Source organism: Macrobrachium nipponense, chromosome 2, assembly GCF_015104395.2.
Source record: "Macrobrachium nipponense isolate FS-2020 chromosome 2, ASM1510439v2, whole genome shotgun sequence".
NCBI classification, from domain to species: Eukaryota; Metazoa; Arthropoda; class Malacostraca; order Decapoda; family Palaemonidae; genus Macrobrachium; species Macrobrachium nipponense.
Genome location: NC_087201.1, coordinates 80,923,567 through 80,938,670, shown reverse-complemented (window position 1 = coordinate 80,938,670; position 15,104 = coordinate 80,923,567). Strand labels below are relative to the sequence as shown.

The window sequence follows — 15,104 nt, the reverse complement described above, 5'->3', positions numbered from 1 at the left end:
GGAGTCAATTTGGGGTTGGGGGTTGAAAAAATGGTTTGATTCCCGTAGAGTTACGTGACGTCACAGGGGTAGAACAGTGGAGTCAATTTGGGGTTGGTGGTGGGGGGGAGGTTGAAATGTTGGTTTTATTCCCGTAGAGTTACGGGACGTCACAGGGGGGTAGGAAAGGTGGGAGTCAATTTGGGGCCGGGGGATGAATAAATAGTTTGATTCCCGTAGAGATACGTGACGTCACAGGGGTAGAACAGTGGAGTCAATTTTGGGACGGTGGTGGTGGGGGGGGGGCATCGGTTGAAATGTTGGTTTTATTCCCGTAGAGTTACAGGTGGCCACGCCCCCACCCCACTTTTCGACCTCATGTACGTACATGAGATCATCAATAGTATGGAGTCGATTTGGGGTCAAGGGTGGCCACACCCCCTTTTACACCTCATCTACGTATGTCAGCTTATAAGACAAGTGGAGTCTATTTGGGGTCGGGGGGGCCACGCCCCCTAATATGAGCTCATGTACGTACATGAGCTTGTAAGACAAATGGAGTCAATTTGGGGTCAGGGGAGGCCACGCCACCACAACCCCCCTCCCCCCATATGAGCTCATGTACGTACATGAGCTCATGATACAAATTGAGTCAATTTGGGGTCAGGGGTGGCCACGCCCCCTAGAATAGTGAAGTCTATATGGGGTCAGGGGTGGCCACGCCCCTTTTGGGGGTTTGGGGGGTTGCCTCGCCCCTTTTTAGGCCCCCTGGGGGGGCGGGGCTAGAAAAGGGGAGTCTATATGGGGTTTTTTCCTCTACTCGGGAGAATTGGCATCATGAAACAATTGCACAAGATGGGCCTATGTGGAAGAATGATCAGATTTATATATTCCTTTTTAACAGACAGGTATTTTAAGGTAAAAGTGGGAAACTCTTTCTCCCAACCTTTTGTGCAGGAGGAAGGAGTTCCCCTAGGAAGCGTTTTAACTGTTACACACTTAAAACATCTGCATAGGTCTATTAATGCAATTACTAAGTGGGCTGATATAAGTGATTTTAAATTTTCCTCTTTCAAAACAATCGTAGTAAGATATACTAGATGCCAGCATGTGGAAGAAGTTCTCACACTTGGTTTAAAAAGATCTATCATTCCTTATGAAAATGAAGTAAAATTTTTGGGGATGATTATTGACCACAAACTAACATGGGCTAGTCACATAAATGCCCTAGAGATTAATGTTAAATTTTTTTGAATATTTTAAAGGTTGTTTCTGGATTTAGTTGGAGGGCTGATAAGAAATCCCTTCTGAGGCTATATGACTCGCTGTGTCGCTCCAAGCTAGACTATGGCAGTCAGATCTATTCCTCAGCTTGTAAAACGAAGCTAAAGGAATTGGATGTTGTACAGAACAAGGGGTTGAGAAAATGCTTAGGGGCTTTTAGAACTACTTCTGTTGAAAGCATACATGTCGACACAGATCATCTTCCCCTTGATCTAGAAGGCAAGATACGTTTCGATACGTGGCTATAATGAAAAGTGTTCCCAAAAATCCCTCCTTTCAAGTACTCAAGGAAACAGACTCGCGGAATTTCTCTGGTACAAGAGCTTCTAAACCATTCCAAATTCGACTGAACGAGGATGTTAGGGATGATCATCTCAAATCCCAGAAAGTCCTGGAAGTAAAACATCCTGTAAATCCTCCATGGCTTATTCCTGAAGCATTAGTATGCAAGAAATCATTTAAGAAGAAGGACTGTACTGAAGAAGAAATTAGGGGAAAATTCTTAGAGCACGACGTTACCCATGCCAATTATGTGAAGATTTATATAGATGGATCAGAGTCAGATAGTGGTGTTGAGTGTGCTGTTATCTTTGGTGATACAGCATATACAGCTAAATTACCTGACTTTGCATCAATATATACTGCCGAATTAACAGCCGTAGTCTTTGCCCTAGATTTAGTTCTTCAAAGTAGTGACACTAGTTTTGTCATTTACTCGGATTCTAAGAGCACTTTAGAAACTATTAAAAGAATTGATAGCTTTCATCCATTAACTCAAAAAGTTCAGGAGTCGCTTTTTCGTATATATTGTCTGCGTAAGTCAGTCTCTTTCTGTTGAGTCCCTTCTCATGTGGGAATTCACAGAAACGAGACTGCAGACAGGGAAGGGAAAGCTGCTAGTGCCAGAAACAACTTTCAGAAAAGTGCCTTATACAGACCTAAAAGGTCCTATTAAGTCTTATGTACTAAGTAAATGTGGACTTCTCCTCTTCTTGCCAATAATAGTAAATATAGAAATATTAAGAAAAAGATACTGCCGTGGCCTTCGTCATTCCAGCTTGACAGACGAACAGAGGTTATTTTAACGAGATTAAGGATTGGGCACTTATTTAACTCATCAGTTTATTTTAGAAGGAAGCAGCCCACCAGTGTGTGCTTACTGCGGCGAGATACTAACAGTGGAGCACATTCTGATGGTTTGCCCCAGATATTTTAACCAAAGGGAAAGATATTTCCAGGGTAAATTCCTCTCAAATATCTTGGGAGATAAAGCAGATATTTCTGCTCTCATCCCGTTTTTGGGGTATAAATTTTTTTAATAACATTAAGATAATTATTTATATATTATATCATACAGATTTTTAAAGACATTAAACAATTTTTAATTTATATTACGCCATTCATTAAACTTCATATTTTTATTTTATTTATTAGTCACATCTAATTTTATGAATCATTTCTTTCACTAATTCACTTACCATAATTCAATTTATTTAACCATCATTACGGCGCTGAATGGCCCTATGGCCCCAGTGCCTGGGCTTTAGCCCTAAATATCATACATCCATCCATCTATCATTCATAAGATGCGTATTAGACTGTGCACTGGAGCCTACTGAACTTCCCCCGTGGAAAGTCTGTATGTAGAAGCAGGAATAGATCCCCTGAAAGTACGAAGAAAAGAAATAGGATTAAAATATATAGCTAAAATCACTAACCTTAATGATAATCCAAATACTAAATATATGAAAAACATAACACAAATTTTGACAATAAACCAAGAGCCTCTAAACCATTTAGAATATCTAAAATTAGGAACAAGCAGCATCAAAAATACCTACGTGGAGACATGCTAAAATAGAAATCTGTGATAAATCATTTAATAAGAAGGTAACAGATGCACAATTAAGGAGTGAATTTCTGTCACACCAGGAAAAACATAAATGGGACATTAGTATTTAGACAGATGGTTCCAAGTCGAAGGAGGGTATAGGCTATGCTGTTGTATAAAAAAAAATATATAACTAAGGGAAAAAAATTCCAAAAATGTGCTCGATATTCAAATACCTCTATGGAGGGAAATGCAAACGATACCTTTGTAATACACCGGATTCTTACGGTGCTTTAGAAGCGCTAAAACAATACACAATTTCTCAGCCCGTAATTGAAGAAATAATGGAGTGGATAGATATAATAGTAAAACGGAAATCTATAAATATAAAACTCTGCTGGGTCCCTTCCCATGTGGGCATAAAGGGTAATGAAAAGGTGGATAAAGAAGCCAAAAAGGCAGTAAAAAAGGAGTCTATCAAAAATACAAATACCTTACAATGACATTAAAACAACAATTGATGAACACTGTCAATCAAAATGGGAAAAAGAATGGCTGGAATTAAATCATAAGTTAAAGCATATTAAATCATCTGTAAAATCTTGTAATAGACAACAATGTCAAAGAAGGGAAGATGTCATATTAACAAGATTAAGAGTAGAACTTACATATTGTACACATAAATACTTAATGTTGCAAGGCGAGGAAAGACAGGCCCCTTACTGTGACCATTGTCGTTCTCTGGTCATAGTCCGTCATCTGCTGACCTAATGCCATAAATTCGAAAGAAAACGAAGATCCAACAACATATATAATATACCACTTGAAGAACTATTGGGAGAAAATGCCTCACTTCAAAATGTAGTTAATTATATCAAAGAAATAAACGTGTTCTATATGATATAACACATCTTATAATTTCATAAAGTTTTACAGTAAGCACTGAATGACCTTTGCCGCCCCAGTGCTTGGTGTTATACCTAAACTTTATAAAACCAACCAACCGCTTGTTGATCCACCCTCCGAAAAAGTATACTTTTGCTTACTTCGAAAGGAGAGTAGAGGTCTCGAGGTGTTGCTCCCACCATCAATAACTCATGATTGGTGCCCATCTCCGTGTCAGGACGTGTTTAAGTACTTTTTCGGAAGATGAATCAACAAGCGGGCAAGACTGGATCAGCTAGTCCACTCGCTTGTTTCCCCTAGACCTAGGATATTTTTCCCCCTCTACAAAGAAACTATTTTAATGACTTAACATAATCAACGGGTAAGTTTGACAAAATCATTAGGAATGTTATTCAACATCTGAATTATATTAGTTTATATGTAGTCTGGTAATTTACTTGAATTCATATGGCAGAGTACTACTCACCGATAGTATATAGGCAGCGCATCATTATATTAAAACCATGTCGTCCGTCTTGTTTCTTGGATACTGATGCTATTTTATTACTATGTTGGAGTCAAAAGCAGTTTCTGATAGAACAATGGTGATGCAACTGAACTTCATTATATATTTTTCGTTTATGCATTATATGTCCATTTTAACACAAAATGGTTCGCACTTTTTTCTAATGTCACGCTTTCTGGCTTTGTTCACTCCATCAGGATACTTTCAGCTATCCAGACATTGGTAGTATGTGTGGTAAGTGAGCTCTTCCATCTTCTGACGTAGCTTTTTCCTCTGCCAATGCTCGGGCAACAGTGAAGCCTGTTGGCGCCATGGAGTAATGGTAGTTTTGTCGTGATGACAATTATCCTGTGTGGCCATGGCCATACTCTTATAACAGGAGTGGGGTTGGGGAAATCTTGGCCCAGAGGGGGAATATTATCCTAGGACGAAATTCCCTGGGGGGATATAGATCCTAGGCCATTTTTCCCCCGGGGGCGGATTTCGGACAAGGGGAACTACACTGTTACACCGGCGCCAAACTCTGGAATTCCAGTGAGTTAATTCTTAACACAGTGCTGAACAGTCTGTAGCTTATCTGTGCACCTGGCAAATAATAGATCCAGAAAACAGAGAATGCAAGTTCTGCGAACAGGTAGCAGCTCAACCACTAAAGCATTACCTACTACACTGTCCAGAGACTTTCCTCTCAGGCAGGATTTCATAGAGGTCCCTTTAACCAGCTCCAAAAGGGTGACACACAATTGAAAATGCTGGAGCGCTTTCAGCTTGGCTCTTACCCACCACCCAGGTAAACAGATTGTCACCTGTCCAAAACCACCTAAATCACCTTTCCATCACAGTCACAATGCTCTTGTCATGATCTTACTTAAGGAGTACTATAGCAGCTAATCCTTGATGGCATAAAGCCATCGACAGTATAAGATAACATTTCACCCTTCACAAAACAGGGTTAACTAGAGCAAAATAGTTTTGTTCACATGTACAGGTGTTAAATTTACAGCTACGGGCTGCTGTGAAGCAAGAGACCGTGCCAGCACAAGGCTGGCTTAATCTAACGACGACGAGTCTGTAGCTTGACCATTAACAGACCTTCAATACAGAATAACTTCTTCAGACACTTTCTACAGATTATTTGCTTGTAAAGCAAACCTTTAATGAAGAGATTTTCAAAAAGACCGAAGTATTCTTCAGAAAGGAACTACTGCTGTAGGATTCCTTGGCTCTTCAAGTTCAGTGTTAAGTTCCAAAGAGAGGGTTCCATGATTGGCTGGTTTATATCAGGTTGGCGTCAAAGCAAAAGCAGGTAATCGACGCCTAAAATCAGTATTTGTATAATAAGGGAAAAATGAAAAATCACCTTACATTGAGTTTATCTTGTCTTAAAACGAATTCTATAAAGCACCAAGCATATCATAAAGGAAGAAAATTTCTTTTATACAAATTTCGTTTTGGAAAATATTTATATACAAACTGTTATGAGTAACAAACGTTTAAGTCACCTAATTGATAAGTATACCAGATTCTCTAATAACGAATATGACCAATGTCACAGGAAATACAGAAATTCCAACATGATATTCAGGTCATAAGTCTATGTGTTATAACATTACACACAAAACATTGGCACATAAATTTGATGCACTGACGCAACTTGTGTTTACGGATACCTGCTGCAAATGTACTTTGCAAATTGCAAATATGTACATTACTAACCTACATTAATACAATATAAGCATTTCACAAAGAAGTGTTAATTTGTACTTCAATTGTTGTATGTATTCATGTACTTAGGAACATTATCATTACGTAATGTATATACAAGAATAAAGAATTTTCGTCCTGAAAAACACGGCAAGATAAAATAACCATATTTTATACATATTCCATCATATGAGCAAAGTGTATATGGTAATACCACAATTCAATGAACTGATTACAAGCCAGTACCATTTTGGTTGATCTAAATTATAGACATTTATAAAATAATTTTTTTTAATACCTATCATTAAAAACCAATTAATATTCAGTGTGCAATGTACAATTGTACATGCCATGTTCAGGATGACTTATAATACATTTAGCATTATGTCATGGCTCCAGAATGTATCCATTTTATTAATTCTTATAAAATTTATGCTGTCAGGACAAGCACTGGGCGCTCTCAGCCATTCAGCACTGACTCCAGAATGTCAAACAAGAAATTCCAAATCTTGCGAGAACTGAAACAACTCCAAATAATCTTGAGTAATAACATTTTCATAACTACATTTAACATCACAATTTATCAGGAAACATTTCCTTTCCAATACAAAATATTTCTGTCAGCTCTGACGTGCTGTTATGTTGTCAGGTTCTTTTGGGATCTTCTATAAAGGATCAGTTTAGAACAACAATGAAATTGTTTATTTATCGCCTCGCCATTTCCCTGAAATACCATCAGTTAATTTTGTAAACTGAAATATAACAGAATTGTGATAATCACACTTGCACAAAGATGATTCATTTTTTGCCTTATTCGTTTATACGGAATTTGTGAAAAACATTTATCATTCTGAGATTTTAAAAGTCATCTCATTTTTATATTTAATGACCTTTCTCCTTTCCCAGTTCTAAAGTCATTTCCTTTTTATATTTAATGAACTTTCTCCTTTCCCAGTCCTATAATTCATGTTTTTTTTTATTGTTACTTGCAATAGCTTTCTAATGAGATCTCAAGTTCATTTAAGAATCTCAGAAGCTTACCTGGCTAATTCTTTCGGATAAAAGGTTTTCACTATCTTCTTGTCAACATTATGATATGGAGAGAGAGAGAGAGAGAGAGAGAGAGAGAGAGAGAGAGAGAGAGAGAGAGAGAGAGAGAGAGAGAGAGAGAGAGAGCGCTCCATATGTGGCGTGGCAAACACTACTCATCCAAGAACCTCAACAATCAGCACATCCGTCTCTGCAGCGGCAGGTAAGCAACAAGTCATCTGTATTCTGTGATTACTTTTCTACTCTGTCCTGTTCCTGTCCATAGCCAGAGTTTTTCCTGTCTTTTCATAATAAAATTCATTCGCCTCTAGGCACACAGGTTACACGTTCAATATTGACTTTGCAGTTCTTCCTCTTAATCATGTGGAAAATCCACGTCATCTGTGGCCTCACAGTACTGACATGTCCACAACAGGTTCTAACGTTTTAAGTGATTAGATTTCGTATCGGAAAACAGAGACTTCTAAATAGGCTATCTGTTATCCTATTCCTTCACTATGCAACTTATCTTAGCTTTACCAAATTTCGCTTTGTGTTGATTTCTGTGAATACTTGGTGCGAGTTGCTCAATTTTACTTGTAGTTTTACGTTACTTGGATTTCAATTTGTTTTCGTTGATCTTGAATTCAAGAATGTTTTCTATTGCAACCAAATTACAAACACCCACTGGAGAGTATACATATCTCTGAAAGGGGAGACAGATAGCACTGGTTGTTGAACGCCTAGAATTAGTGATGTGATCTTTGCTGCTCTTAACTAATGGCTGCAATATGTTGGGGGATGCTGGCACTTACATAGCTCTTGAGAGACTTCATCTTTGGTAGCTCTCAATGACTTTACGAGAGAAAATCTAGACAATATATTATGTTTATGATCAGTCAGAGCTCAGAGGGCTTTCCCTCAGAAGAATCCCAAAACGCAGAGTATCAGACTTTAGCTATTTCGCTGATTCATAAGCTAAGGTACGTCCAAATTCACATATGATTTGAAGAATGATTCAAGGTGCCAAATATTTTTGTTTAAAATATGCTTCATTTTAATTTAAAAAAATAGGAAATAGCAGGCACTGGTAAAAAATAGAAGATACAAGTTAAATTACTTGAAATGAGATTGAAATTAGGCATTTAGCAAATTTCAGGAAAATCCAGTTAGAAAATAAGTGTTTATTTCCCATGTTGTTATTTGGCATAATTTTTTACAAGCTTCTAAAATTTCATGTTTGATTCCTCTTCATTTCCCTTGTAAAGTGTTGAATAGCTAAAAACTGAGCACGAATGAACCTTCTGAATGGAAATGAACGACCTTTGACTCTGAATACACGCAGTGAAATACAGAAAAATTATAATCTCCCCTGAGTGTTTCTGTTACAAGTCAGGATATTTCCAAAACCTTCATGTACTGGACTTATTGTTGAGTTCACTGTTAGCTTCAGTTGCAGATGGACGGTGTATTACATAGTAATGTTTAAGAAATTGCAGATTCTTTTGATAAAGTCACTCCTGAGAAGTGATATCTCAGACATGCAAAGGTAACGAAAATTATTTCTGAGCCAGTTATGTAAAACTCAATATAACAGTATAAAAATAATATCCACATAAAACAATGCATGCAGAAATCTCAGATACACTGAGCAATGTTGCCGTTATCTCCATTTGTTTCATGTAAAGAACATTTTGATTTTGAACAAATTTGATAATGTGTCCTTTTTTCTTAAGGCAAAAAACTTTATAAGAAAGGAAGTAAATCTAGTTATCATTGTAACGTAGCACTATTTTTACAAAAACCCAAAGTCAGTGTTTGTGACAGCTTCCGGTCGCTTCACATTGATTTTTCGCTTTTCTGCTGCCAAATTCACTTCAACTAAAGTGTCGATGCTATTGTGACTCACGCCGTGCAAAATCTTTTGAGCAGCCAGGGAACTGAAGTTCAGGTTCAACTCAGAAAGACTCGGATAAGTGTTGATAGAAGCAACGTCAGCTTCTGGGCTGACTTTTTTGGCATTCACGTTGGAATCATCTGGGCTGATATTATCGATGGCCTTCGGCGACACTTCACGTTTATCCTCTGCCATAATGTTGGGATCCTTAAGGACACTCGTAACCAACTTCTTTTTGGGTGACCGGTGCGTCTTAGTTTTACTCTTCGACGGTTCGTCTTTGCTGACCTGATTTTGGCGTTCCCCTTCCGGTTCCGGAACTGCGAGAACGTTCAGTGCTGGCTCACTGACCTGGTGAGCTTCGTCGAGTGTCTGGCTACATGGTTGTTTATGGCATTTGTCAATATCACGATAACCCAAATTCCGATTATTTACATCATGACTAGACCCTTTAGAAATATCGTTCACTCCCTTGCTATCGTGTAGCATGTTATTCTTAAGTCCTTCTGGACGATGCGGGGAGGAGATTATTTTCTTGGAATTGTTCATGTGAAGAGTGGTCAAATCCAGTTGCAAGGATGAGCGACAATACCGTTTATTGTCTTCCTGAAGGCGACTGCCAGTCGGGACATCCGTTATATCTTGCTCGCCTGTACAACTGTCAGTCACGTCTCTCTTTAAAGGCTTAGGTGATTGATATTTTTCCCCCGATTCACTCTCTTCGCAGTTCTTGGAAACTTGTAACTCAATATTCTGTGACGGTTTAGCCTCACTGGACCCATTAGGCAGATCGCGAACAGGCGTTTCATCATAATCTGTTACTTGTATCCTTTCGTCGCCTTGTATTTGATCATTTTTCTTATCTTTCTCGCAAAATTTATGGATTTGATCGTCTTTCCTATCTTTCTCACTAAATCTATTAATCTGCTCGTCTTTCCTATCTTTCTCACTAACTCTGTGTATCTGATCATCTTTCTTATCTTTTTCACTAAGCCTATGTTTGCAACAACTCTCATGAATTCTATGATGCTTTTCTTTAGCGCCAATCTGCAATTTTTGTTTATGGATGTAAGTTAATTCCTTTCCCTTAATACTCTCTTCAATCTTTCTGGGATGAATCTCCCCTTTCCTCCTGGCCAGACCTTCTTCAGATCTCTTGCCTTGAGTTGGGGGCTTCCTGAAAGTTTTCCCGTGTGGCTTCATCCCAAATGCATGATGCTCAGGCGATGAGTGTTGGGAAGTCCTTCCTTCAGCAGCCTGTTTTCTGATGAGCATTCTCCCACTTTGATGATGAGCACCGTATTCAACGCTTAGACTATCATCCAGTGAGTGGTACTGACCATCAAAGCTGTGTTCGCTCCGTGAGATGTGTCTGTAGTTTTCAGGCATCAAGACAGTTTCACTCAGGAAGTAGTGAGATGGCTCTGACTGCAATCTATCCAGAGAGCCTTTACATGACAGGTGAGGATGAGGCATGAGCGTTACACGAGGTGTTGAGTGAACTAATAAGTGAGGACTTGAATGCAAAGTTTCTGAGCCCAGTGCATGGTGGCTAGAAGCTTGCATCAATGACGAATTTTCTGGATTGGAGTTCTGGGACAGCGGTGGGGTACAAGACAGGGGCCGGCGTAATCTCCTCGGGAGGGTTGACGATCTTGGTGCCCAAGATGGTAATGAAGACCACAGATGTTCACTCGAGTCCTGAAAAATTTTGTTTTCATTAGTTCCTGACCTTTAAGAGGGATGTTACAAAATTTCAGGTTGACCCTAATGAAATACATCCGTTATGCACTAAAGTTCCTGGTCGGTTTGTTTACCTATTTTTCATATTGGAAGACTAATTTGGTCGTATTACCAAAGCCAAATAGTTTTACTTTATCGTTGCATGGTCTCAAAAAAGAAAAACATCTATAAAAAGGTAAAGATGACCAGTTAAATTTAGCTAGCAATCGGTAATTCTTTTGTTTGTAGTAAAAGAACATATCACAGCGATACATAGCGATATACAAATATTTTCATGCGTGCAATCTGAAGACCAACTGACTTCCAAATGATACACAGATTATTGTGTTTACCCAGCCATTGGGCAAGAGCACAGAAATCCCATAAATATTTTGGTGATATTGACTCTGAGAACAAATATTATATATAATTAAAATACAAGATATATGTAGCTTTTGACCAGTAAAGGGGAAACGTTTTGGTATTTTTGGTTGCCTAATCTGAAATTTTAGCTACAAAACTGTAGCAAATGTCTACAAGAGAGACTGTTGTTGTGCAGCATGTGTATGTTCTACAAAGATATCCTCCACTAAAGAAATTGCATTTACAAAATTATATATAGATATATATATATATATATAGTATATCATATATATATATATATATATATTGTTATATATATATAATATATATATATATATATATATATCTTTAAAACAAACACATAAAAACTAGGTAACACAAAATACAGATTATAATTGTAAGGAGGGGCCGCATGCAAAGACTAAACTAAATTTTGAATATTGTTTGTAGCAGGATACTAATTTTAGTATTAAGCTGAATAGTGCTACTATACAGTAATATGTTCAGAAAGGAAAAAAAATATCTAGATTGACGGATTAGTTGATAGATTATGAGGTTTAGGCCATAAGGTCAAGCAATGGAACCTACCGAGGTTGCTCTGCTCCTTTACATTAAATTTACCTTAAGGTATCATATACATATCTTAAAATATATTTATATCTTGTGTAAAATCTTAGTATCTTGTTTATAATCTTAGCATCTTGATGATATTCCAAAAAAAGGTCTCACGTGAATGTTATTTCATCTTTAAATTGTCATATTTGGAACAGCACACTTGGCGGTGCCAAGTAGATAGGGGAATGTGGGTCAGTTTAGTGTGCTCAATTCTATGGCGGTTGAGATTGACTTTAACCCTTCCGCCATCTATTTAGAATATGTTACAATGCCTTTACTATATCTCAATGACAAGGTGAATGTCTAAAGTTAGGGATGAAAATATTAGACAAAAATAAATCAAGAAAGATATAAAAATTTCGCTTGTACCAAACAACATGCTGATGAACTGCCCTTTCAGTAATACCTTCTCACCCACAGTAAAATTTTACGATAAAGAAATAAAAAAAATTAACTAACAAATATTTCTAACACTGACTGAGAGAGACGAAGGGTAATTTTGCTAATTAACCTTTTTTTGACGGGACGAAGTCTGCACAGCTACTGAATGGAGATGGACGGTGGATGCTTTGGGATCAGTCCATTCTTGAGGAGGAAACTGTGCAGAAAAGGAGGCTAAGCGACGTCGTGGGGACACTCGTAAAAGCTTCGTCAGCATTGATCCCCTCTCAACTGCAATTGGTAATAATAATAATAATAATTATAATAATAATAATAATAATAATAATAATAATAATAATAATAATAATAATAATAAAAATAAAGCAGCTGGCTGACATTCACTTATTATCCTAAAACGTCGCGATAATCAATGAACATCTGCCGGCAGCTTTATAATTTACCTGCTGAAACGAAGAAACTTACACACCAAGTTGAGAGGGCACACTTTAAGCTCAACTGCATATAAATTGTAATTTTATTCAACGAAATATGAATCGACGGTCTTCTTTCAAATAATAGTAATAATAAAACATACTCTAAACCTCAGGTGAGACTTGGTCTGAAAAGATCTGTTGCACTGTAAACAGACCAGTGACGAGCATGGTTCAGAAACCAGGGCATTAAGAGGGAAGGGACAGAGACGGGAGCGAACGGAAATGAGAAAGCTGAGGGTCTGGAGCTGAGGGAGGTTGAAAATGAAACTTTTCTGATAGATAAGAGAGTCGAGATTGAGATGGGCTGGCGTGTGGTAAGAATGAGTGAGGAGGAAGGAGTGAAGAGGGCTTGGGAGGAATCTTGTGAGGGTCGAAGATCAAGAGGAAGGCAAACGGTTAGATGACGTGACAAGGTGAAGGAGGATTTGGGGAAAAAAGGGTTTAGGGTAGAAAAATGCTTATGATACGAAGAGCTAGAGAAGACTAATCAAGGCAACCGAACCTTAGCACATGGATGGAATTGGGGATGAAGAAAAGGAGACCAGAGACAATTAATATACAAACGCAAATGAAACTTGTAACTTACTGTAACAAGATAATGTGTAAGGAAGGTGTCACTTGAAACCAGTGGCGTAACTAGTGTTAGTGGCGCCCGGGGCGGACTCGGAAAGTTCCGCCCCATTCCCGTGCTGAAAAGTACTAAAGTGTTGAAAATTAAACGCACAATTTAAGCCTTAACATCCCAATCCCAATCATTTTTTTTTTTTTAACCAGGGTTGCTGTGGTCAAAAATCGCTTACTTTCCAATGGCAGAGTCGATAAATCGATGTTCAGTTCCGATCAGACGAAATATGCTAGAAAATCTAGCAGTATGCCAGACCGGACCTGCTCAAAAGATGCCAGAGCCCCTTCCCTCCCCCCCCCCCCCCCGCCCCGGACGGACGGACGCCCATTCAACAACGGCCCCCCACCCCCCTTAGTTACGCCACTGCACTGCTTGAAACTCGAACTACCTTTGACAGTGACGTCACTCATGTCGTTGGCTTCGTACACGTTGCTGTTACAAACAGTGTTCGAGACGGACGTGTCCCCAAAGACATCGGCGAGTTGAGCCACCTTGGTAGGAGAGAGTCTGAGTGAGGCGGTTCGGGCATGATTGCGACGACTCGAGAGCATTCCCAACGATGCTTGGCGCTCCAATGAGGGATGTGGAACCCTTGAGGTACCTGAAGATACATTGCAGTGATAGAAATTACTTTTAGTATTTGCTGTTAATTTTTCAAGCAGATTATACAATTCGTGTGCCATGGAATATGAAACAGTATCAAGTCAGTCATTCTTCTTAAGTAACGTTAACTTGACAGATGTGACATGCTATTAATGTAAAAACTGACCTGAGAGAAAATTCTGAGCTTCAATGATTATAAATAATAGTTTTTTTTCAAAAATGGTACTTTAAAAAATGGTAATTTTTCTTCAATAAGGGTAATTTTTTCAAAAACGATAATTTAAAAAAAAATGGTATTTTCAAAAATGGTCATTTTTCTCAAAAATAGTAATTTTTCAAAAATGGTAATTTAAGAAAATTATAATTTTTTTTCAAAAATGGTAAAGTTTTTTAAAAAAAATAATTCTCTCGAAAATGGTAATTTTTTCAAAAATGGCAATCTAAAAAAAGGTAATATTTTGTTCAAAAATGATAGTTTTTTAAATGGGATTTTTTTAAATGGGTATTTTTTTCAAAGATGGTAAAGGGGAAATAGCAGAAACAACATTTTGCTCAAATTTGGATGGTCTTAAATATATTAGCCAACTCAACCGTCAGAAGAAATTTTGAATTAACATATTAAACATATTAAAAGAAAGCTGGAGGTAAAGCAGAGTTTCTTAGCCTTTCTCAAAAGCATCAAACCCTCACCTTACGATGATGGAAAAAACAAACAAACAAAACCAGTTTTAAAGAAGATTGAGCAAAATGGCAATATCTGACCGACAAGTAATTTGGCTATGATACATGAGAAAATGTTTGTTTTTCTTATTTTTCCTCTTTGATGAAAAGGTTCTTTATCATGTATTAGGAAGCTAAAAGAGGTCACGGAAATCTCTTTTGGGGCTGTAAAATTGGACCTGTCCAATTATAGACAATTAAAACTTTGAGTATATGCTATGCACATTCAAGAAACAAAATTAACTGAATGATGGAAAGTAAACTATTTGCCAATTTACTGTACTGCAATTCTATTAGTCAGTAAAGAAAGACTTCACAAATTTTATTTGAATTTACTTGATCAATTAATTCTTATATATGTATAATCACACATAAATAGGGATAGAAACCCAATCGTCTTAACTCAATGGTACTCTATTCCAATTGCTAAAATCATGCGATTTCCT

The 15,104-nt window shown here is 37.7% G+C and overlaps 1 protein-coding gene across 1 annotated transcript in view; it reads right to left on the bottom strand.

Annotated features, from left to right (window-relative positions):
* Nucleotides 1-7,297: 7,297 nt before the first annotated feature.
* Nucleotides 7,298-15,104, bottom strand: part of LOC135220713 (uncharacterized) — a 34,895-nt gene continuing 27,088 nt past the window's right edge. Inside the window, exons 5-7 of the mRNA XM_064258129.1 lie at nucleotides 13,724-13,936; nucleotides 12,347-12,507; nucleotides 7,298-10,836 (exon numbers count right to left, since the gene is read on the bottom strand). Coding sequence (XP_064114199.1) covers nucleotides 9,034-10,836; nucleotides 12,347-12,507; nucleotides 13,724-13,936 — 2,177 coding nt within the window. The 3' untranslated portion in view covers nucleotides 7,298-9,033. The remainder of the gene's footprint in view (nucleotides 10,837-12,346; nucleotides 12,508-13,723; nucleotides 13,937-15,104) is intronic.